The 26,820-nt window shown below is 34.1% G+C and overlaps 1 protein-coding gene across 7 annotated transcripts in view; it reads left to right on the plus strand.

The window, feature by feature from the left end:
* NBEA (neurobeachin) overlaps nt 1-26,820 on the plus strand; it is a 459,554-nt gene that overhangs the window by 254,418 nt on the left and 178,316 nt on the right. For all 7 annotated transcript variants that reach the window (XM_071448498.1, XM_071448499.1, XM_071448503.1 and 4 more), the window contains one exon: nt 21,064-21,188. In XM_071448498.1, the coding sequence (XP_071304599.1) occupies nt 21,064-21,188 (125 nt within the window). The remainder of the gene's footprint in view (nt 1-21,063; nt 21,189-26,820) is intronic.

A 26,820-nucleotide genomic window follows, 5' to 3' on the forward strand; every position in this document is an offset into this window, starting at 1 on the left:
CAGGTACATGTGGGAAGACAAGTTTAATATTGAAATGCTAAAGATAATAATATCTTGTATTACATCAGTGTACACACTATACATATTGAGTCTTAAGTCTACAAAGAAATTCTACCCTGTTTTCATGACATTAAATTTACAAAGAAAGTTCAGAATTTCTTTTCTTCTTTACATGATGAAAATATTGCTTTTCAGGCATTTGCTTAATTTCTAACTTAATAATTTAGGAATTTTTCAGAGTTCTGTTTAGTAAGCAGCAATCTAAATTTCATTGTGTTACCAGCACAAGTTCTTAATGTGCACTTGCTAATTTAGTTAGCAAGTGCACATTCATTAGTTCCATTAGTTCTTGCCTAAATCTTGTCCCTGGACTGTATCCTTCCAACATAGTATTATGGTTTTTCTCATTTATTTCTCATATACTGCTGAGAAAATTATCTTACACTTTTATCCATGGGGTATTTCCTCTTAAAACCTGTTCAGTGTCTTCCCAGTATTGCTGCCCTGGCTGGTTAGTGTATCTGTATCTACCAGTGCCAGCAATGTGGCACTCAGAAATGTCTTAAACAGCTCATAAGAGGGCTTTTCAGGATCAGGAAAAAAGGGGATAAAAAAGTAAGTAATTGGTTCAAACTTTGAATTTTTTTTTCTTAATTGAATAGTTACTTTTGATATAGACACTTTCGATGAAATACTTTGGAACAAGAAAAGCTGTATAATTAGAATTGTCTCTACAATGTTAAATATTTTTCAAAATGAATTCAGTATTTATATCAGTTTGAATGAGCTGCCATAAAAATCTATACCTATACATGAGCAAATAACACAAAAAAATAGTATGTTTTGAATGCTGAGGAATAATACTGCTCTTAACACATTATGCAGATTAGAACAGCCTGTGAAAATAGTATTGTTGTGTAAATAGAGACAAAAGATCTTTGTTTCATTAAATAGCTGTTTCTACTTAGAGAATTTGTTTTTACTTTGGTATCTTAAGAAAAGAAATCATCCTCCTGAAGCATTGTGAGTTTTTAGCTTTGGGAAGCAAAATAGTGAATATTTAAACTTGAAGTTCTATTTTGTTCTGGCCATTAGAACTGCTAGGAATCTCAAAACACTTGATGAGAAAACAAAGGGAAATTTTATGATCTTTGGTATGAATCCAGTTAAAGGATTGACAGTGTTAGTCAGACTCTGAAATGGAAAGGCAAAAGGATATTACTCAAAACACATTTTAGCAGTGATTAGCTGTTATCTGGAAAAATAGATTCCACTTCACTCAGTAGAGTGGTATATTTTGCTGAGAATCAAAGTTTACAAAATAAATTTCAATATTTTTTAGTATGGCAGGTGATGAATGTTCTCCTGCAGAGGTTATATCAGAAAATCAATATTTGTAAAATTGAAACAGTATAGGTTTGTATTGATCCATGTGGCTAAATCAAAATGAAAGGCTTTGTAACAGCTTTCTTAGACAGCCTGCTAGCCAGTAATGGCAAACTATCAATTTTATCTTTCCACTGATAAATCAGCTTGAAAATTGGATGTCAATTTTTTTTTTTTACTGAAGTAGTGATTTTTTTCTTCCCTCTAACCTTTCTTGATGGGTTAGATTGGTTTATAAGACTAAGCTCTGCCTTTTCGAAGGCAGTTGTCAAAACTGACATTTAGATATATTTTGAAACAAAATCTAAACTCTTAAAGCCAAATTTTGTGTCCTAGCTGGCTTGATGGTAATGCTATGTGGGCATCTGTGTGTAAACAAATATGAATATGTGTTTATGTGTGTAATACTGAAAATGACATTGATTTAATACTTCAGGTATATATGTTTCTCCCTTTTCTGATATCTTGAGTTCACAAAGGTCAGGTTTTCAACTGCAGCTTTGAGAAACTAATGCCTCAGAAACTATTTCAGCTTTCAATGGTTAGGAAGATTGATTTTTCTTTAATTGACTGATTTTCTTTTTTATTTTGTGTTAACTGAGACTTTATGAAATGATAACATGAACATCAGTTTCAGCTGCAGATCCTTAAAAGCTGCATGGATGTTCTTTGTTTTTAATGACAGAGAAAACAGGATACAGATTTTCTCAGAAAATAGCAAAATCCTTTGTAATGGCAGAGGGAAACCCTTTAATTTGGGTCACATGCAATAGCTTTCAGTAGGAGCTAACAGTGCTACACCTTCATGTCCGTACAGCAGAATATAAGTTAGCTCGAGTGGGTATTGATTGTGAAGTTTGCTGTTGTATAATTACTTTTGGCTGTAGAAAAATGTGGTGTGTATTGATCTAGATGGAAGCATTTGACTAGCAGTTTCCCTTGGCTAACAGTGAGTGTCATCTTTCAGCCATGATAAATGGTAACACTCTGGGTCAGCATAATTACTTGGTGGTGAAATGAACCTCCTGTACCCTTCTCCTCTCACACCAAGGAACCACTGTAATCATCTTTATCTTAAAGCCATGATTTACTGAACTAACCAGCCCTTTAATACAGTCCTCTCCTTCCCTTCCCACTGTATGCACCCACATTAAATGTGGCTCTATACTGTTATTTTAAAAACTAAGCTGTTCTGTTCTGAATCCACAAGTATGATTAATTTTTAAATTTTTTTTTTTTGCCTAATCCTTGTCAGTTGACCTGGACCTGCAGGAGGCCAGCTCCTGTAACAATCTTTTAATCCTAATGCTTAGTATTCATTAAAAAAAAAAAAGACAAGTATTAAGGTGTTCATTGTTTGACACAGTGCTTTTTAAGTCTTGGAACCAAATGTTATTAATGCACTGTTAAATTATTAGTGCACTGCAATGAAAACTGCCATATGAATTTATTGTCAGTAGCCCTTTAATTTTATAGAGTAATGTACACTCTGGATGTGCTGTCTTTGAAAACCAGATGATGATATTTTTTTCACTATATGCTGCTAGAACAGTTTCATTTAAAAATAATTTTGATACCTCATTTAATATTAGTTTTAAATGTAAGATTTTTTAAGCAGTAGCCATATTTCTCTTTATTTGTGTCTCTAATAGGTGATAAATATGCTATCAGAAATAGGGAAATAATATTTATTGCTAGAGCAGAAAACTAAGATGATTTGTATTGTTTGGCACCTTTTTAATGGGGAGTTTTCAATTTGTTATCAATATTTCATTAAAACTTTGTACCGTGTTGTTTAAAATGGATTTGTGTTTACTTGCCAGTAGTGTAATATGTCCCTGGGGTAATGACTTTTTGTTAACTAATGTTAGTTAAAGAAAATCTGGCAATAGTTTTAGATCATTTTAAGACAGCTGTGAAGGGTTTGGATAAAGGTCATTTTCAATGATTGTGCTTAGTTAAATAAATGTGAAGGGTTTCACAATGGGAATCTTGCTTTTCAGTATGCTGTCATAAATTTCCCCTTAACACATCTGGGAATAGGAAGTAAAATGTAGTTGTTTCTGCCTTGAAGGCAGTGTATTTTATATTTTCCTTGCTTTGTTTGTTTTCCCCTTATAATGCTGTTTATTCACATAACTAGAGTTCAAAGGTTTTACTTTGTCATAAATTAAATCCTCTATTCTCTGACAGTTTGTGGGACCCGCTGGATATAATTTTCAAGTGGTTGTAACTCGAAGATTTTTTTGCCGAGATTTAGTCATTAAAAGTGTTAAATTTTCTGACAACTCAGCCTCTACTGTGACCCTGGTTCATTGCTTGCTCTCTCCCTTGGCCACAGCTGGCCTCTTGCTGTTCACAGCTGAAAAGTGAAATCAATGCTGGGTCTAACAAAATGCAGATGAAAGCCATTCTGATCATATATAGTCATTTCCCGTAATTTTATCAGCCTTCAGTTTCTTAAATGATCTCTGGAAAACATTGTTTGTTCATGTGAATACAATATCAAGTTTTGTGATAAAATGTCTTTTCTTTCTGAAAAGTAATACTTTCTTAAGCATTAGCAGTGATATACAGCTCACATTGCCTTAGCATGATCTTTTAAAATACCAGTCTGGTCCTTCCCCCTTTCCCTCCTGAAGGGAAGCCCATGAAAGAGCTTCTGGCTGAATCCTGCCAGCTTTGAGCCTTTGGAATCTTGCAAATTGAGGTTTTTATGTTCTACAAGGCTCAGAGCTGGAAAGTAAGAACTCTTACCATGTGTCAATGCACATTTCCATTGATCTTGCGTCCTCCTTATTTTTATTTGAGCAAGATTGGTAGGAAAGCTGTGTTGCAGTTAGAGGTGGCAGTGTATGATGTAGCTTAATGCTCCAGAGGTCACAGAACTACAATGAGTTTGATGGAAAACAGCCTTTCTCCTTATTTTAAGTGGTTCCTGCTTTGATTACAGGCATTTATTATAATTATCAAGAGATTAGTCTGTTGTTATAGAATCCTTGTAATGGAACCATTTAAAAGGAATATAATGGCAGTTTATTGGATTTTGCAAAGGAAAAGAGAACAGATAAAGTAGTGGTTTTTAAATGGATCAACTGCTGCCTTAAGCATACTAATTTTTTCCTTTTGTTTAACTTCACATTTCTTTTTGTTTCACAATTTTCAGTTACATACTAAAGAAGTCACTTTTCAAATTCTGAAGGTATTTTACTTGTAACATTTTCATTGCAGTCTAATCCCATGGAATTTTGTTGTTAAAGACAGTCCTTCCAAAATTTTCTTATATTTTATGTTTCATAGAAAGTGTACTGATGACACAGCTGCTTTGTAATTTTATTCATATCTTCATTTAAAGAATAGCAACCAAAAAGGGGTATTTTTTTATCAAAAAATATGTAAAAGAAATGTTGTATTCCATATTATATCATTTAAAGTGCAGGTAGATTGATTTCTCTTTTATACTAGCAAAATACCATAATATTGATGAAACCGTGCGAATTTTTTTCATGTGTATATCAAATTCCCCTACTTAACAGCATACAGTTGTATTCACTGCACTTAGTCAAAGGGAATAAATGTGAAGATTATAAAATAGTCAACTTATTCAAATGTTACAGCATAATACTTTTATTATTAATACTTGGCTGTGAATGTAAGAACTAGATGACATTGGAAAAAATTAAAATCTCATAAGCTAACGGCGTTTTATATTAGGAGCTAGTTTATATTTCAAGACCTCTGAATTTTGTAGTATGTGTAAGCATGCCTTATCCTTTGTTGAAACCTTCTGCTAAAGAATAATTACAGAGCCTAAATCCTCCTGCTGAAAATGTTCTGTCCTGTGCTCGTTAGCTGAGCAATGGCACAAGTTAATTTGTACTGCTGCTAACCTGGGCTTGAGTCAATTCACTCAAACCTAGTTGATGTGGAGCTATTTAATGGCAGTGGGCAATCAGCCCCAAAATAACAGTAAAAAACTATAATAAAAGCAAACTCCAAGAATGGTATTACAAGTCTGCTACTCCAATATTTGTCAGCTGCCAGCAGTGGAGACCTGGGGAGGAGTTTAGTATTTCCCCAGGTGACTTTACCATGATACCCCCCCTGGCATATCCTGCCAGCTTTCAGCAAATTGTAACTCAGGGACTTCCTGAGCCAGAGGTGATAGAACCTCTGAGTTTAATAACTTCTGGTGGCTTTTTCCCCATCTGTGAAAGGAAATGTCTTATCCTTTTAAGCACTCATTTAAACTTTGGCTGACCACAATATCACATAGCATTGAGTACCCTGTACCCATACTGTCGGGTATGTCGTGTGAGAAATTCACACAAAGTGCGCCACTGTTTGTTTTGAACTTGTTACTTGATGACTCTATGCTCTCTCTAGGTGTCTTCTTATGAGAAATAGTGAGTCCTTGTTGTCAACTCACCATCTTGGTGCCATTTATAATATTAAACATTGCTATCATAATCCTTCTCAGTTAGGTCTCTGTTCTTTAGCTGCAAGGCTCCAAAATGGCCTTTTTCTCCTTCCTGGAGGCTGCCCTCAAAGGCTGTAGCTTATTCTGGAGCAGGTCTCTGTTAATCCTTCCAGATGGAGCTGTTTTATGTTGTGTAATAGTCAGAGAGAGGAGAATGATACATATGTGAACTTGTTTTTGTCTCATTCCCACCCACCCTCCTTCCTGCAACTGTAATGTGCCAGCCAGGTTGTGGCTTTATTGCCAAAAGGAAGCCAACCAGGAATGACTAAACTTTCCTCACTGATTCAATATTTTCAAAAAGGGAAAAACATAAACAATTGGAACAATTTTGTAAGAGATGAGCCTGTGTCTGAGCCAGATTGTAATTCTAGGGTCATAGCCCTTTCATTCCCCATTCCAATTAATGTTTTACTAGATTAAAATGAGCTAGCATTGTCAGAAAAGGCTGACAGTGTTCCATTCCCCAAAACTTTGGTGATTCCTGGGGGAAGCATGCTCTATTCACCATAGCTTTTCTTGTATGATTATGTTTCCTCTCAAATAGTCAGCTGTAATGGTCTAAGCACAAATATTATTTGTGTGTATGTTTCAGAGAGGACACTTTATTGGCAAAGCCTGTAAAAAATAATTTTGATTTGTTGTCACAGCCTTTGAGAGTATTACCAGATCATTGAAGGCATAATGTTATGTAGTGAATGGCATCCTCATGCCTTAGGATGTTGGGATTTAGGTTTTACATGTAATTAAAAGTGATGAATGGAGGTTCCTTTCTTTTTTTTTTTTGATACACAATGTGCAAATTAAAAAGTACTTTGCTTGCAAATGTTACTTGAAAATAAGGGATAGTGGACATGATTCTCCCCTCATGTGTACACCTTGAGCACTCTTGGGCAAAAAATTAATCCAGCAAGTAAGGCTTCTCAAAGCAAGGAGAGATTCCTCTTTGTCTTTCTGCAAATTTCCTTATACTCCTAAGGCCTGCTGGTGCTCTAGAAGTATTAAGATTGTATTACACTTTTTTTTTTTTTTGTATACTGCCAGTAGTCTACCTTTGCCAGTGGAGCAAAGGTAGAACACAGGGGTTTTATTTGTTTGTTTGTTTTTGTTTTTCAAAAATTTTGATCTCACACCAGGAAAGTATTTGATATCAGAAAGACCAATGAGCTTACCTGACTTCTTTCTTCCTGCTTAATTTCAAAGGCCTGTTGCAGGCAGGAGATGTTCACTAAACAGTTTTTTTAAACATTTATAAACATTTGTAGTGAAAACACTAAGGATTATAAGCAAAAGAGCTTTCAGAAGGGTATATTACTGTGAGTCAGTACTGGACTTCATGTTTCCTTGAATATGAGATTTTTAATGTGCTTCTTTTCTACCGTGCTGAGGCCTATGCAGATATTTATGTTATCAGCAAAGTGGGTTTTGTGGTGCAAGAACCAGTGCTCCTGCTGCTGGTTAAAGGCCAGTCAGAAAGCACCAACACTCTGTCAAGTCAATGAATTTTGACAAGTTATATGATTATTGATAGGGCATCAATTCCGAATCATACTGCCTTCTTGCTGCTTGCTAAATCCCTACAGTCAGAGGCACGCTGGAGTTGTTGTTAATGGTGGTTTTTTTCATTATAAATCTGTTGAGCTATACAGCCTGTTTGGGTTCCTCTCAGGAATTAATTCATAACACAGTTGTAAGTGTGGTGGAGGGGAAAGCTAGAGTATTTTCATTGCATTTTACATAGATGTCATGGTAGAGTGTCATTTTCCAAAGGTCTCCCTTGAAGCTAAATAAAGGAAGTATTATGTATATTTTTCTTGGGATAAGATACATTATATACATTGAAGGACAATCCTTACTTGCTGTGAACAGGAGCACATTTTTGTGTGTGCCTTTCCTTCCCCCCCCCCCGCCCCAAAACCACACAAGAAACTTTAGGCAGATTAAATGTTAAACTAGAAAGAGGTGTTGGTCCATAATTCAGCTTTATTGCTCCATGGAAGGATATTGCTGTTAGAAAAATAGTAGATCTGATATATTTTATACCTTAGTTTGTGTGTGCCATTTGGACCCACATCACTAACTGCAGAAAATCTACAGAAAGACAAGGATGCTTCAAATCAATGATAATATGAGTATGACTAAAGCAACTTAATTTAGATAGTTTGCAAAAAGAAAGACTCATGGAAGGACATGTTCTGTAAGTATCCATCAACAGAACAGTATAGAGGAAAGAACTGAACTATTTTGTCTTCTATTGGTAGGACAAAGAGCCTTTTGCTGGTTCACTTATACATTAGAAAAGAAATAGCATAGCTATTGAGCAATACAGAGTCATGTCATGTGTACTAACCAACCTGGTCATAGGTTGCTTTGGTTTCTTAAATGAAGTCTGATATACTAGGCAAAAGCTATTCTCAAACTGTACAAGACTTATGAATTTAATTAAAAGTCCTTTAAGGCAGGACATGAGAATAAACTCTACATTTATTTCCTGTAAAAAAGATTAATAATCTTTCAGAGTGATTTAGCAGCTCTTCACAGTAGTGTCAATTCAATCAATTTCTTACCAGGAATCTTGGAAGCTTTTCACTGTTTGTCTTTTGTGTTAGGTTGTTTGCTTCTTAAAAAAGAAAATAAAAATGTTAATAAAATAACTTCAACTAAACTCCCATTTTAATGTAATAAACAACAATTTATATATATATCTTTGCCAATCACTTTTCAATCTGTGGTAGAGAAAAGCTCATTGATATTCTAGTATCAGCATAGAACATCTTTTCATATTTTGGTGTAATTAAGCCCCTAGAATAGGTCCTGAAACATCTAACTTTAAATATGTTGTTGACTTTAATGGGATTTTGGATAAACATACACTTAACAGACTCATACTTCTTTTTATAATTGGGTCTAAAAAATTGTATTTCAATAAAAATATTTATTTACTACTCCAGAGATTTAGTCTCTCAAAAATAATAGTCTTGATATTCTATTTTTAATTATACATCATAAAGAGTACTCTGGTTTTTAAGTGTTTAACTGTTAGACTTTCTCAATTGCTTTAATAATATAGTCTGATTTTTTTTAAGTGTCAGCCTTTTTTTTATTGCTTGAATTTATATAACTTTTGTGTCCTGAATTTCTATTATTTATGTTCATGATTTGGTATCAATTCAAATAAGGCATTTGCAATCTGAATCTGGGGGTTTTGAATGGTGACCTTCTGATTCTCCATTTCCATTTTATAGCATTGAAATGTAAGCCCATTCTTCAAAAGTGGTATTTTTAATATTTTTTTTATTAATTTATACAGATAAGATGATTTCTGTAGCTTTTGCCTATTTTTTCTTTCACAATTCCCTTTATCAGGTTAATCAGATCATGAAAAGATACCTCCATGTTACTTTTACTTGAATTAATACAAGACTGGGACAAGTCAGTTGACCACATTCTCTATTTCTCTCATTTAACGGGACCCATATAGTCTATAATTCTAGATTCTCTGAATCCTGGCTCTTGGATTTCACAGTCATGTGAGTTCTTTGACATGATCTTTCCCTTGACAATTCACGCAGGTTTTAGATGGCAGGTTTTTTCTTGAGAAACCAAGGTTTTCACTTTCTGTACTGTTGAGACCTTGATTACTTGATACAAGAACACTAGGATTCCCATCCTATCACCCAACTTTTCCCAAGGTGAAACTAGTTCTCTCCATTGCCTGAGGAATGGGCCTGGGTTGATTAGTTGAATGTCAATAATGTTGACAACTTAAGTTAGATAAAAGAAACTCAACTCAGCTATCATTTGGCATAATTTGACAACCTTAATCTTCCATTAAATTACAACTGTTAATTGCTAGTATTAACTTCCCAGTAATTGAACTGTGTCTTCCAGATTGCAAGAAAGAAAAACAAATTCTATGAGGTCACAGGCGATTTGGTCCCTGTAGAACAAGCAGTTTTGAAAGATAAGGTGATCATCAGCTTCTCAGCATCTTATGACAAAATGTCCATTGAACTACACAGGGGAGATCCGGAGCAGTTAAATGAATCAAGAGGTTAAAAAAGAATGAAAGTGTTGAAGAACAAAGAGAGTAAGCTGTATTTTTGCCCAAGTTGGTCATTAGAATTTGGAGAATCTCTGAGGGTGAATGACTTGTGCCGTGGTTCTTAAGCCATATGTGACATTTCAGCTCTTCAAAATCCACTCTTTCCAAGGGCATGTGTCATCAGAGCTTTGGCACAAAATATTCATGATTATCCACATTTAGAGCTCAGAGAAAGTAAACCAAAAAATTCCATCACCAAATTACATTCAAACCCAGGTACAGACTGCATCCAGCTCCATTTTTTTCCTCATCCTCCCACTTTTGAACTAATCTTAGAGTTTTACCATTTCTTGACTTATAGTTTGCATTTCACAATTCTGTGAAGTTTTCAGCTTTTGCTTTCTTGGATCAGGAAATTTGGCTACCCATGCTCTGAAGGGAGAGAAGAACATCCTTCTCTCCATCCAGGCATATGATTTCTTCCTCCACCGGTTGTCTAATTCAGAACTGAATCTTTCCCTTCAGCTGTAATAATAGATGGGATTGAACTCCTTTCTCATTTTCCATCTCCCATACAAACTCTGTGATAATGAAGTCTCAAAAAAAACCTCCAAACCAACAACCTGCAATGAACATGTAAAGTATAAAATCTGCTTAATTTGCAAGGTTGAGGATTGTAATTCCTTATGGTCATTCTACACAGAAAAATGGAGGAGGATTGTATAAATTTATTGAACTGCCGCTGATGATTTTTCTTTAATTTTAGTATTCATTTAAAAACATAGACCCAAATACAGTCAAATACACATTTTGTAATATATTTGTAAAGCATATCCTTATAGGGAGTCATACTTACTATACAACAGCAACTGAACTGTAAATATGCATGAAAAATGCAGAAGATACAACACATGGTCATGTCACAGATTTGTGCTACAGACAAGGGAAAAAGCATCTGTATCTATCTGTATCTCATGATTGTCACACAGAATCATGTGATTAAATAGATAAAAGGAAGGAAAACATTAAAAAGTATATCCAGAGTAATAGATTGCTAAATACTTTGTATGCAAAAATTCTTTGGAGTATACCCTACTTAATTTTCAGAACCCTCAAATATAGCAATTTATTTCAAGACTGAAAACAAAGTTATAACTTGGTGTCATCTTTTTTTTCTTTTTTTTTTCCCAATTTCACGTCTGCTTCTTCTCGTATAATATTTTCAGAGCCCAAAATACATCATTAGGTCATGCTGATATATTTTGGGATGTTTTATAGAAGACTATTTCTATACTTCTGAAGAACCTCTTGACTGTCAAAAGTAAAGTATAAATAGAAAAGTTTTGATTTACTTGCCAAGCTGGCTTTTTAGCTCTCGCAAAAATTCCCAGAACAAAAAAGATCAAAGTTAAGATTACTTCAGTATTTATTTGATAGTATTATAAACAAGGACCCTATTAAAAATTCTATAGCATTCATAGCCAGGACTCTTGGCAAATGTTTATATCATCAATACAAGCTATATTTGGGGGTAGGAATAATTGTTTATACACCAGAAAAGGCGTATCCACTGATTGGGCTGTCGTGTTTTTGTTTTAGTTCTTAAGGTAAAGACAGGTATGTGCTTTTTCTTAACTTATGTTGTACTTCTGGATGATAGGGGAAAAATAAATCTGTACCAAAAAACTTGCAGGGGATGTAAAACCTCAGGCTTCTATAAATTTTGAATTCAAGTACTTCCAATTACCAAGCTTGAATTGGCATTTTGCAGAAAATAATTACTCTTTTAAAATAGTGTATTTTTAGACTTGCATTTTAATAAACAGCTCTGCATGATGGAAATTAAAACAATTGCCTAGGTAAAACTTTATTATTTATTTATTAGATTTTGATTACTGTTGCTGTTTGTTGTTAGGCCTCAAGGAAGCTAATTATTTCATCTCAATGCCAGGTTAATAAGTTAGCTGTCTTTAAACAGTTGCAGCTTGAATAATTTAAAAAGGTCTGAAACAGTAATTCATTATGGGTTTTTAAGAAATAATATATATATATAAAATAAAGCTGTGTCTCCTAGTTTTAGAATAACACTTTTAAAACATTTAGAGAAAGCATTTTCTCTTTTTTTCTGATTAAAGACTTTGAGAGACAAACTTTCTATTCCTGGATTCCATATTCCATGCCATGACTTACAAACAGGAGTAACTAATGAGATAACAAGTCCTAGCTGTCTATCTCAACCATGTTGTTTCTGTTAAAAGTGCAGCTCTAGACTTTTTGACAAGTCATTGCTGGTTTGTCTAGAAACTGGGCTGTAATTTGTGTGCTCAGTAGGTTCTTCAGTAGTTCCATCACAAGAGATTCAGACACCTTAATCTGTGCATCTGGAATGGAGCAGACAGCTGGGACAGCATCCTCATCAGCAGTCACATATGTTATCCCTACTTACAAGTCTGAGCCTTTAGTGTTTGACCTTTAAGTAAGACAATGAGGCACCCAAGTTTTCCAGAGCTTCAGCAAGCTCTTTTACTTGGGATGCACACTTGGAAATCTGGGGACTATTTTTCATTTGTCCGAGCACAATAATTGTAACTGTACAAAATTTTAGGTACTAATTAACTCTTCTAGAATTGCAGACAAGTCATAAAGACTCAGAATTTTTTTTTATAAGCTAAGACCCTACTGTCCTTAGATATGTGTTAAATAGGATACATAAAATCTTAAAACACAGAGTAACCTGTTTTTCTTGTAAAAAGTCACTGCTTCATTAGAACATTTGCAAAATCTCAGGACTTCTGCATTGTGTTAATGTAGGCTGTATGGGAGTGACATTAAAAATAATCTCCAGCTTTGTTTACTGGAGTTTCTTAGTGAAGTGGTGTTACTGTCATTCAGAATTCAATGGGAAAAGAGATCATTGTGTTTTAGGATTTTTCTCAATTTCTCTCCAGAAAAGGTAGAAAAAACAACCAAAAGAACCTAGCTGTATTCATTACACCAAGAATAAAATATCCTATCATCTACATAAGTAGCATAGTTAGTGCTCATGCAGAAGGCAAAGGAAGAAGGTGAGATTTGAATAAATTGTTCTCTCAGTCTTCCCTTTTCAGTGCTACAGCTGAACCAAGCAAATAATACTAAAAGATCCCAGACAGGGAAGGGGTATTTTGGGAGGAAGTTGAGATTTGGGTTTTTTTTTAATTAATTTCTATGCAAAAAAGGAGTCAGACAGTAAGGGGCAATACTTAACTACAAGAAGGAGTTCTCTTACTTTCCAGTGGTCACAACACCAGTTTATCTGGTTTTTGTGCAACCACTGTTCACCTTGCATAGGCAGAATTGAGTCACCATTCTTCCTAATTAAATGCACTTTGATGGTCTTGGCTGAAAAGCTGAACAGAAGTAGGTAACAGCATTATCAGATTAATCCATTCTACAGAATCACTACTGGAAGAATATTTAATGTTTGAAGCTCAGAGGATAAACTACAATTGAAAAAAATCCCATACTTAATTCTGTAAATATCTTAGATATCATAAGAAATATCTCAAATATCCTAAGAACTGTATCTATTAAAGTTAACATTGTTTGAAAAACAGCATCTCTATAGCAAAATAATAGTTGTCCTAAAACTTCTTCTTTTGTTTTAATTTATTAAAGCAACATTTCACTTTGTTAAATCAAGAAAAAGAAGTTATTTTCTGAGATATTTATCTGATTTCTTATGGATTATAGCTGTAAAATCACACATTACTTTCCAGACAATTTTGACAAAAAGTTGTATTATTTCATGAAGTCTCCTGTTTTTGTAGATGGATGGTACCCACTTTTATTTTCCTTTTAGTTTTACAGATGATGTGTTTAACAAGGAAAATAATTTTGCTTACAGTAGGTAACATGCCTGTAAAAAAATAAAGAAGAATTAAATGAAAATTTCATTCTTAAACCCATTTAAATTAGAAAACATTCTTTTGATTAAATCTTCTGGGAAAAAGTTATGATGGCATAAATTCCTGTGAAAATGCATTATTTTTTCCTATTTCATTTTTCTAAATTAATAAAAGTTTTCAAATGTTTTTATTTTCATACTGTATTTCCTAAAAGCAAGACTGTATCTTAATGTCATAGTGCCTGTTTCAGATGTGATGTTATAGCATACTAGTCAAAACATAAAACAATTTTTTTGCTTGAAATTCAATGATCATTTTCTATACCAAGTTTTGCGTCAATTAAATTTGGAGATATTTCTACATTTTGAATAAGAGAATTATCATGCACCCTTATCATGGAATGCATTTTACTTAATTTTAGCCCCTTATAATAATGCTCCTAGTCTAAGCCATTCTGTCTGTCTCTTTTTTGCAGCCAGTTAAGAAATACAGAGATGACTCCCAATTCATTCCATCTTGGATTTTGTTGTACTGAGGCATCATGGCAGTACTTGTGAAATCTTACTAAGTGCCCATTGTACTGAGATAGCATGACATAACAAAATATACAGTAAAAATAAAAGTGTCCTAAACAATTCTTTCAAGGTATTTTCCAAAAGGGAATTTTACCCAAATTTTCCTTTATCTAAAACTATAAAATGGCTTTTTGGGCTTGGATGTTTTGTTTCCTCTTTGTTGGAGTGGCAGCAAACCACATTCTGAAACAAAATTAAGGCTCCAAACCAGAAATCTGAGTTAAACCAGAAATCTGAGTTAAACCAGAGTATTGTTTCAACCACTTTCTTTTCCTTTTTTTTTCAAATATGATCTTTTATGTCCTAATTCTAACCCTAAATTTTATTTCATTTTAGTGTTTCTAAGTTTAAAATTTATTATCTCTAGAGTCTGGTGCAATTGCATTGTTGTTACTCATATTTTGTTTCTAAAAAGCCCTTTGTGATTCTGGTGAGTCAAACACTGACAATTTATGTATCTGCTTTGTAAGGTCCTTCAGTTCTTCATTCAATGCCATTGGAGTCACTAAAAAGAACCTAGTATATAACTTTAGAAAACTGTATTGTTTCATTTAGCTGTCCTACATGTAGTGTGCTACTATTGCCCATTAGTACTTAGATAGATTTGCCAAATATCTCTCATTATTTTAAATTTATATTTTATGTTAATTCAATAATTTAAAAAATTCTACTTATCATTAGTTTTACTTTGTAGAGATTTGAATTATTGCCACTTCTATTGTTATTTTTAAAAGTATGTAGCTTTTTTCTCTCTATTTTTTCCCCATTTATAACTTTATGCATGGTTAGTCTTATTTCCCTACAACTGCTTCTTCTTGGTAGAAGTTTACTACTACTTAATAATATTGCAGCCATTCCAATGTGAACAACTCATTCGGAAGAACTAAGGCTTTATAAAAAATCTAGGCAATCAGTAAACTGTTAATCCTCATTTATTTGTGTATTCATTATGAGTTTTTTCCTTCAGACTATGCAATAGACTAAAATCCATTATCCTGGGATTTTACTGACTTTTACATAGTTAATTTCAGCTATGGTACTATTTAAACCACTGAGAAGTTTGTGGTTTAAGTAGTACCATAGCTAAAATTAACATCTCTATTGTCACAGCCTCCCTTTCACATCTACTGACATGACTCTCCTTTCTAACATCTTATCTATCTGAAGAATAATTCAAATTGAGAGATTTTTGTTTTCAGCTTTTGATGTGTCCTCAGTTTCCTCACTGAAATTAAGACACAGAAGTTTCAGGAGTTGGAAATCTTCATTAAGAATGTGTACTAAATACTCCTTTTTCCAGTGCCTTAAGAAGAAAATAAAAGCCCCATAAATCACTTCCTCCTTTCTGAAAAGGGTGTTACCCTTTAAAACAGTTCTTAGAAATTCTTCTCCATAAATTTGGTGCATCTTTAATCATTAGTCATCTTCTGATAGTTTTTTCTCTCTTTCATTTCATTCTCTGTTGTCTCAGCTTTGTCCTTCATTATTAATGCAAGACCATTAGTAACATGATCAGAGGAGAGAAACTGTTAGCAGTTCTCTTTTTGCTTTTCAGAGGTGACTCCTCTGCTCCTATTCTGATGATCAGTAGTAGTGTTTGCTGTTAGTTTGAGTTTCTTTATGCTTTATTTTATCTGTGTTTCAAAGTCCAAGTGGAAACCCTTCCCCTTTTTTACCATCTTTTCCAATTTTCATGACATTAGGTGTTTCTCAGGTTCATTACATCTTTATTTCCTGTATTAGTATTTTCAGGGTTGAATATTATTTACAGTTACTGTAATCTATTGCAACACCATTTCGGAACCTTATTTGCTCCTTTGTTGTAACAGAAGACATCTGCTCTTGTATCATCTGGCAAATAGGTTTAAATGTTGGCTTTTACCATTAAAAACATTGCAGAAGTGTTTTTGTATTTTTTGTATTTCAAGTTTTCTTTTACTTACCTTTTTTTTAAATATCATTCACTTTCTGTTTTTCTTCTTCATTAGGGGAATTCTTTATGCTTTCCAAATATACTTTTTTTCCTTATTTCTCAAAACACAGTCATAATTCCACACTGTGAAAAGAATAATTTTTCTTTTTCAAAATATGTCCCATAAAAGCAACCAGGACTAATTGTTGAAATTATAGATCATAAATTCCTTGTCTTTTCTAGTATTTTCCCAGTATTACAAAGACTAAGGATTCTCAGAGATCCTTCCAATTCTGTGACCCACCTCTCTTTCAAAACAACTTTTCCCCCTTCCCCCATGTCTGCAGGCTTGTTCCTCTTCATTAATATATTCAAACTTAATTTCTTCCATCTGGCAGCCCATCCTTGGGGCTGCAGTCTGAGGATCTTTTATGTGTACTGCTACTTTCCAGAATTCATTTTTGTCACTAGTTGTGTAGCTGTAGGTGACATGTAGCAAACTGCATCTTGTTCCCAAACAGGGACTGGGTTTCACAGCCATGCAGCTGTTGTCACAGATGCTGAATGCACACAGGATGGACAAAGACCTACAGTTTAGGACAGCTAGTATTCATCAGTCCAAGGAAAAACCCTTCCCATGCTCTTCATTGCAGCTATGGCCATAGGAATTAACAGAAAATCTTTTCAAGAGTTGTATTTTAAATGTTCAAGCTATGGAGATGTGAAAAGGCAGGGAGGACTTTGCTATGCAAGCTGACTTGACATTCCTCTTAATTGTTTTTCTGGCAAAGCACGTCACCATTTCTCCTCTGAGAGGATAATTGAGCTATCTGAAACACTTTAGTCTGTCTCAATAATCTTTGTTCCCACATGGAAAATGTGTGTGGTATGGCAGTAAAGAATATAATGAAGAATTCTGGGCAGATCTGAGTTTTAGAGCAACCTGCTCTCTATTTGAGAGACTTCAAAGCTGTTTGCTCCAACTTATCAAAGTCCATCATGGCTACCCAGGGCAGCATAACACCAGTTTGCCTTTCCATCCCATGCTGGCCAAGAAAAGTGTATTTGAAGTAGGAGAGCATGCACATCAAGCTGTCAAATGAGTACCAGTGATGACAGTGACATTGAAACAAAATTTGTAATCCTTCAGTATGTAGTACAATAGGGCTTGTTCCATTAAAACATGTATTTTCTTTGTCTGTATTAACTGTATGAAGTACTGCACATCAGAAATTTGGGATTAAGTTGCAACACCATACCATTAAAAATATTTTTTTTCATTGTTAGTAGCCTTGTAGTATTACTAGATTCATGCCAGTTCTCATTATGATGAGAAAGGTTTATATTGGATTATATTGGATTATACTGTAGTTTGTAAGGAAATTATCTCTGACAGTTAAACTCATCATGTGGAGTTCTTTGGGTCCTGTGTTTTAGTATACATTTAAAATAGCTGTTCAGTTGGAAGGATATAGATATGTATTTCTATTTTCTTAAAATTCTTTAGAAATATCTCATATATGATGCTATAAACTTTTAGTTCTTAAAAAATGTTCATTATATTGTGCTTAATATGCACTTCTTCATTTAAACAAGCCTGATTCAAAATGTCACTTGACTGGTATAAAATATGGAGGAATGAGAAATTACATGTAATCTAGTTGGCTGTGGAAATAAGGATTATTAATAATATGCATTATAAGGAAAAGTAAAGCCTATTGAAATATTGTCCTTGTCACAAAAAATAAATTACTAAAATTACTTGATTTAGTCAAGTCACTTTAAAAAAAGCATTGTAGCAGAAAGAGTTATGGGCGATTTGCAGATATGCTCTCTTCTAGGACTGACTTGTGCCTGGTACATCATTTGAAAATACAGTTCTACTTCATTTACAGCCATTATTTAGAACTACCTAACAGCTACCTAAATTCCTCAAAAATCTTAAAGTCTGAGTGATATCCGCAGGATTAGAATATGTCTAAAGTACTGTAATCTGTGGGCTAGGCAATTTAACACTGATTCAGTCCATAATGCTTGACTTAAAGCAGGTTAAATTCTAAATTTTAGGCTGAAACTGGTGCCACAGTATTCTACTTTAGTAGTATTTTTAATCCAACCTAGAGATGTAAGAATAAAACATTTAAGGAAAATCACACATTTTTTTCTGCCTGTTATTCAAGTGATGAAGCTCAATCATTCAAAGCTTTCCGTAAGTATACATCCATCATCTTTTGAAGTTTCTGCTTTCTTTCTAACAACAGTGTAGGAAAGGTATCTTGTCTTTTTGTTGATGATGTTGCTCTGAGTCAAAAATCAATCTTCAATCAACTAGTTAAGATTCAGAAACCTTTTCTTTAGGGTTGAGATACCAACTTCCAGGACCTGGAAGCAAGTAGTAACATTGTAGGATAGACATTGTAGAAAACGGTAACAAGAAACTTCAGTTCTGTTTTTAAAAGTCATATAGTTTGTGAATAGAAATGATGTTTCTGGTCTTTTTTCTCAAAAATTTTAATTTTGCACCATTATTACATATTTCAAGCTTCAGTCCCTGGTGAACTTGTAATGGTTTTTTTGGATCTGTAAAATAGATCCAAAAAACTTAATCTTCTGAAAATTTCATTGCTTTCTTACTTAACACTTCATTAAAATAGTGACTTTAAAATCTGGTTAAATTGAGAATGTACAGTAATCTTCAGACTAATTAATCAAAGTAATGAATTACCAGATTAAACACAGAGCAAATTAAAAACATAGTTTTTAGGCTGAATATGAATATTTCTTAATCTCATTAAGTATTTTATTATTATGTAGATCATTCTTATCAACATTAGTGGTTTTCTTATTGCTGCCAATACAAATAATTTCAGAGATCTTTTTTTAAAAGGTTTTCATTAATATTTTTACTTCTGTCCTGTCATTACTTACTCTGAAATGGAATTATAAAAGGAAGGTTTCTTGCCTTTCAAAAAACCACTGAAGTTGCCTCCTCGCTGCTTGTAAAAAGTAAAATGCATGTTCTGCAAGGCAGCCATAAAAGTAGGACCTTCACACAGACTTAAGAAGCATGTTGTGAAAATGCCATTCAGAGTGCAAAAAACAGCAGCATTGACTAAAAATTACAGTGTGCTGCTTCTGAAAATTTGTTAGTGGCTAGAAGGTAGGATGCTAGATCCACTCCCCATGGTGCCCTGCCCTCTGTTTCTGATCCAGGTGTCATGACAGCAGTTAGTAAAGTTGGACAATAACTAATGAAAGCATTAAAAAAAAGTGCTTAAGTGGACTGTAAAGAATGAAAATGTCTGTCCTACATTAGCATATTTCTACTTTTCCTCTGGAAATGGCTACCAGCACATAGCTGGTCAAAATGAAGGCAATATAGAAAATAGTGGCTGAAGAAATAACTAGAAAAATCCAACAAAGAAAAACAAGATTATTATCATTTTAGTTTTGCAGGAAGCTGATAGGTTTGCAATTTGGATGCCAAACCTTATTCCAGGCATTCTGTATTTTCTCTACTCAAGTATAATTTTCTCTTGCATAGAATTATATTATGAACTCAAGTTTTCCCCCCCCCTTCTTTCTCGTCCCCCCCCCAGGTTGTTTGATGCAGCTGAAATTGAAGGCTGAAGTAGACGGGGCCACAACTTTTTTCCCCTCTTCTTTTTTTTTTTCTTTTTTCTCTTTGTCTTATGATCACACATGTCCAGGGCACTACAGATGGATTGAAAATGACTGGTTTAGAGCAGTGGTTCCCTAGTTAGCGTCCACAAGGTCATGGCCTGCAGAATAATTTTAAATGTATAGTGTGTTCAATTATGAGTTTGATAATAAGGATGCATCCACAAATATTTTGCATTCTTCCTAGTGATCCAAAAAGCTTTTAAAATGTTGGCTTAGAATGCAGCTTTGCCCAAATAGCTTATAAACAAGATGTGGGAGATTTGTGTTGATAAGGTCAAGAAGTTGTTTGAAAGTGGAGCTGGTCAGCTCTTTAGAACCAAAGCTGAATACCAGATGATTATATATGTGTACTTTTTGACTTTAATATAGATTAACAATGGCTTATATAATTCTACAGGAGTTTAATATTCTTTTGAATGTAAAAAGGCAATGTTACACTAAGATGGCCATGGTTGTTAATGGCTTGTATTAGCTGGGAGCTATAAAATCATCCTAGTACTCTGTTAGTGCTGGAATAATAATTTACCAAGACAATTACCACATGGTGGAACTTTTTTGCTGTTCTAATTCAGTGTTATTAATAATGAATAAAATTGCAATTTTCTCAGGTTGCTGGGGGCAGTGGGGAATTATTTCAATGAATATTTCAGCACATTAGTTTAATCATAGTTCCACAAAATTCAAGTGGGCAATATTTTATACTTTTAAGTTCGGTCTGCTAAGGGACCATAGTCATTAAATTGCAAACTATTTGCACTGAGGTCCATTCTATGATTTACAAGCCTTGTTAAAAACACTGTAAAAGAAAGCAAGCGGTGCCATTAATACTTGTAATTTGATGCTGCATTTGTTAATGGGTTCAGTGTGATTAATGTTTTTAGCAGCAGGCAGAACACTTTGAGACAGGCAGTGCTGGGGTTTATAATACATAAATGCATGTAAAGAAACGCTGGAATATTGTAAGTTTTAGTAATACATGTTTTTACAAGATTGTATTCCAGAAATGGGAAAGCAGCAGTGAAATTATACTATAATGTATGTAAATACAGTTCAAGCTGTGGTAGGTGCTGATGCGTGTGTTCTTTATTTTCCAGCCAACTGCATGACTTCTGGCGCTTGGATTACTGGGAGGATGATTTGCGCCGACGGAGGAGATTTGTTCGCAATGCTTTTGGGTCTACTCATGCTGATGCTCTCCTAAAAGCTGCTGTGGAATATGGTCAGTATTACCTCAGCTTAAAACATAGCTCATGATGCTTTCTTGATGTCCATGGATTCCTCAGAATCATGTCCCTTCTTTCTCAAGGACAGTGCTGAGAATTCCTAGGACAACATATTCTTAGAAAAGGAATTCTTTCAATTCTTGCACTTTAATGAACCAGAAGACTTGAGCTTGTGAGCTGTTAAATTCCCTGATCCTCAAGGGATTCACATTATACTTCTCTAGCATTCCCAGACACTAATTTTGAGAGGCTGATAAAAGCAACTGAACATGTCTCTCTGGAGTGACTGAATGAAATAGGTCGTCAAACTAATGCATCATAATAGTTCCATTGGAGACATTTTCTGAATGAGGAATTAAAAAATACCAGAAATTTTATTCTGGCATGCAAATTTCAGCCAGAAGAAATTTTTTCTGCAAATCATGAAATGCATTAGAACTTGTTAACAATAATATCTTTTAAGGATAACTTGTGATTCAATAGTGAACTGAATACATAGAAGCTTCAGTTTTAGAAACTGAAGAATTACATAATGTTTGATTTTCATGGAGATGTGGCTGGAGTATAAAAGAGGATTGAGAACATGCTTACAAATTCCTCTATAACATGTAGAAGTTTCATATGTTTGTGACTTCTGTACAGCAGAAGTCTGAGTACTCCAAAAATCTAAAGCAAATTTATTTCTTGGGTTTAAGCTGGGATACCTCTCTAGCATATCAAAGACAGGAGATTTTAAAGAGTATTGTGATGGTTTTCTGGTTTGTTTTGTTTTGTTTTAGTGCTGAAAAGAAAATGCTATGATTCTTTAGCATTTAGGAGTAAAAAATTGAAGTAACCATTCCCAAAGCAAGTTGAACCTTTCATCTCATGTTTAGCCAAAGGCTAAGGTTGCCAAAAGTTCTGAATATGATAGATATTAAGCTAACTCTGTATATGACCTACACTTTTCACCAACTTTGCAGTTGTATAAGGCAAATAGCTGGGATCCAAAGAAGGTTAGACATATGAATTAATATCTGTGTGTGCAGTTATACTTGGAGGTGTAACTTAATCCTTACTTAAAAGTGAAGACTATCATGTCCAGCACTTCAAGTCATAAACTTTCCTTAAGCTCAATTAAAGAAGACATTTCCCCCACTTGTATATGGTATTTCATATTTCACAAAGGGTTATTTTCTCCATGTTCTTCCAAAACATCAGGATAGAGATTTTATGAGAGTCGGGTACAAAACTGTGCTGATTGCTGTGTTGCTTTTGAAAGGCAAATAGTCACTAAAACCTTGGACTTTAAATTTCTATAACACCTGTTGGTGCATTCACCATACAAGAAAATTAAAACTCAGGTTTATACACAGGTGGTGCACATCAAACTTAGTGGTTACATAAAAATTAACAATAGAGTGAAGTTTTCAGAAATTAAAAATATTTCTAGCTTTTCATATATGTATTAAAATTAACAGGGAATTTAAAATCAGCATGCATTAAAATATTCATGGATTCTATCTAGATGTATTTGCTTTTCAGAGGCTTAAGTCTTTGGATTTTAATACTGAAACTTTTAGCTGACCTTTCTCTGTAAGAAAACATCCTTAACACTGATGTTATTTTTATGCCTCTTGGTGTTACTAATGAGTTTAATAATTTATGAGGTTGTCATGTGAAAAGGATTTGGTGCAGTTTGATGTACTTCTAGCCTCTGGTGCTGGAATGTGATTAATAAAGAGCTAGAGGCAGATTTTTTTTTTTTTCCATAGGGCTTAACTTTCATTGTAGTTGGTTTTTTATTGGTTTTGTTTTGATAATTTTGTTTGGAACAGTTTGATAGTAAAATGCCCCTAGCTTCCAAAACCGAGTATGACATCGCGCTACAGAAAGAATTTAAAGCATTTTTAAAAAAAATCAGACTACATAGTTTTCCAATAACAGATTTTATTTCCTGACCTCAGATACTTCGCTTGTGACAAATAAAGTATTCATCATAGGAAAATTTGTTGGGCTTTTGTTTCAATTTTTCATCTTGACTGATACCTCTAGTACAAGTAGAGCTGCCTTGAGCATCAGAAAAATAGTGGAAACATCTTACAAGTTTTTGTTATCTACAATGACTGTCCATTATCATTTAGGATTCTGTGCATAAATATTGCAGTGGAGGAATGTTTAGTCAAAGCCTAAGTCAGCAAGCTCCTCAGTGTCTGCGATCAAAGGCATCAACTTAAATAGGTCTGATCAGGCATTGCAGAAGAGGGCAGCCAGCTTCAGCTGAGCAAAAATCACAGAGCAAAGATGACAAAATTAATCAGTCATTTCTTTGGCAGTAAATAATAAGATATGCTGAGGATTGCAGATGAGAGAATTATCAGATTCCTTGGAGATGTGCCTGCTTAACACCTGATTTATCTGAGCTTGTGCAGCCATCAAGATATGACCTTGATGGATAAAACAGTACTTTACAGCTACTCTAGTATTAAATAATATTTGATGTTGGATGTATGGATACGGTAATTATATTATATTTGCAGTAAGTAAGGAAGGAGTATTGGAAATTAAAACTATGTTTATGATCTATATGTTTTGTTTTAGAAGGCCTAAAAAGAGAAGTGTTAATTTTAGACGATAGTGTCTTCTTCCCGTAGGAAACATTCAGTGTTGTACTATTGGGAAACAATATTTTCTCCAAAAATTTGTCACAATGAAGTTTCAACTTAACTACAGTTGGTTAGTCAGCTCTTGTATGCATGTTTGGATTTCCATTTTTCATAAGATATATTATGCACACATATATGTATGTGTGTGGGCATATGTCTACATATGAATATATTTTCAAATTACCTGACAAGTAAGAAATATTGCAATTAGAAATCATAACATATTTCTATGCCTATTTAAAACAGTGTGAAAAATTGCAGCAGATTCCTATGGCTAGATATGGCTAGATATGGCTAGATACTTAGCTGTCCCTTGAGACTCTTTGCATCTCAGTCATAGCAGCGTTTACAGGAGATTGACTAGAGAATTTTTCCTTTTGGATTAGTCTCCACCATTTCTAAGACTTTAATATTAGGCATTAGATTTGTTTGTAATCTGTTAAAGTTACTTTCATGCCCAAATGTAAAATACAAGCACAATTAGTTCAACATTGTATCTGCAGTGCCCTTTTGTTTTAGTTAAATTCTTACTCGAATCAAAATATAGTTTCATTTCTCTCTTTTGTGTAGCTGAAGAGATGCTACTTACTGCAGTGTAAAAGTGCAAGCTAAAATGGAATTTGAATTACCTGGAACTTTTAGTAGAGTTTTAATTTTATAACATCAATAACTTAAACAATTCTTATTCTAAGTTTAGATGGAATTTCAGTGTAAATAAGCAAATTGTAAATTAAAAGAAAGAAAAAAGAAAAGATTGTATAAATGAGTATACACCCTACTTTTCTTCCCCAGATTTAACTGTGATGGATATGTGAAATATGCAGATATGATCCAATTCACAGAGATTCTGCACAGGTGGTGAAAGAACTGTCTCTTCTAGTTAATCAACTTAACAATTTACAGCCATTGGAGATTAGCATAAAGGAGACACTACTGTACCACCTACCAGTGAGGTAGAATACTGGTCCACAAAGGTCAACCTAGACCAGTTCCTTTATTAAAATTTGGTCCATCAGCCTTTACAGGTCCACAAATAATTTATACATAGAGAGAGTACAAGAAAGGCTACATTTTCTAATCAACATTAAAGTAAATGGGAATGAACTCGATGCCCACATTCTAAACATACATGTGTAAGCTGGTCAAATATATCTAGGGTATGTGCTCAAGAATATTTAACCTGTTAAGCTGATTAGCATGACAGATTCTAAATGCTTAGAATGAAAAAGAAAACAAAAAATAAAAATGCCTTCATAATGCTTAAGTTTTGAAATAAAGCCACAGATATATGTGCAATATAGCCACATATGGCTTTTGAACTTGCATATGTGTTTGAATATGTAATTAGCAACCTTATTTCAAGGGCAGTTCTAGCCGAAGACGACTCTGGCTCCTTCTGGGTCTTGTCATTAGTGCTCTAAGTTTCACCAAATACAATGTTTACTGATCACTAGAAATACATTTTTATTACACAAACACAATTAAAAAGCATCAGGTTTGGCAATTGGGAATGTTGAGATCTGAAATCTGTTTTCATGACAGCAGATGAATTTTGAGGGACCTTCAAAGAATGGCAGGAAGGACCAGATTATTTAACAAGCAAGAGCTACCCTAGAAGCAAGGCTGTGTGTGTTCCTGCTATGAAACTGAGGGTCTGAAATCCACAGGAACTCAAACAAGGGACTGTATTCAGAATGGGACATCTGGCTGTCCCAGGGACCCTAAAGGAAGATTCAATTTTGTATGGGTCCTCAATGTTAGAGAAATACCCCAGGATGAAATTTCAGAAATGCTAGCTCTAGAGCAACCCCACAGTGCTGAGAAGTCCAAAGCAGTTGATTTCCATAGCTCCTGAGTTCCATCTCATGAGCTGCTGGGCTCCCTGCCTTCTGCAGGCAGTGTTAGAGCAAGGTAGAGGGAAGAGTGTCCAGAGAAACTGGCAAGAAGCTATATGCAAAATGCTGTTCTAGAAAGCTAAGCTAGTGTCTTAGAAACTTACCTGGCATTTTCAAGTAATGAGACATATCAAGAAATCAGAATATCCCATGAACCAGAGATGCTCATTTTCATCATCTTTGTTCAGAAGCTTTGCTGTAAAATCAAGTGCCCTATTCTAGGAAGTCTGAATGTGCACCTAAAAGCTAGTCTTCATTTTCATTCTGCATTTCAGGTTCTACTCTTTGATATATTAGATTGTTGATACTAATGGGCATTGCTAAAGACATAAAGGTGTCTTTTGTTGGTGAAAATCCTACCATTTTTTGCAATAAATTCAAGACTCTCTGTCAAAGTTACTGCATAAATCATATATATCTAAAAGAGTTATATTACTTTTTCTCAAGATCATAAGTTTCTCAAGATCATAAGGTTCTTCATTAACCTTTACCTTATCACTTTTCTGTGCATATTGAAAATGCCTAGTGTATTTCCAGAATAGTTTCAACAACACTGGTTTCAGAACCAGCCATAAGAAAACCTGTATTTTTTTCAGTAACTGGTTCAAAAATGATAGCAAGTTGAAGTCAACTGATAGTGAATCATTACTTATCAGAGTTTTGCTAGCAGGCCAACTAGATGCATAAAACTCAGTTATTTTCCTAGGTATATAGCAGTGAAAGCATTACATATGTACCATGTAAGAGATTAAAGATCAAATTATGCTTCTAGTTTTGTCTATGAAATATTGCTTCCTTATACTATATCTGTATGAACAGCTTTTTTTTCAGCTTTGTTGAATTTTATAGATCAAAACAAAGTTGAGTTTTGTTGGTTTTTTTCATATTTTCTTTTACTTCTAAACTGATCTAGACGTCTGTTGGTTTCCAGTAACAGGAACAAAGTATTTTTTACTGTCATGGTGGTCAAACAATGGATAAGTTGTCCAGAGAAGTTATGTGGTTTCCATCCTTGGAAGTACTGAAAACCAAGAAGTATTTATACACAACTTTGTGGCCCCCTTGAGTCTTCCCTCCTCAAGAGAAAC

The sequence above is a fragment of the Agelaius tricolor genome, unplaced genomic scaffold (genome assembly GCF_023055355.1).
Source record: "Agelaius tricolor isolate 1412-34295 unplaced genomic scaffold, bAgeTri1.0.p SCAF_26, whole genome shotgun sequence".
NCBI lineage: Eukaryota > Metazoa > Chordata > Aves > Passeriformes > Icteridae > Agelaius > Agelaius tricolor.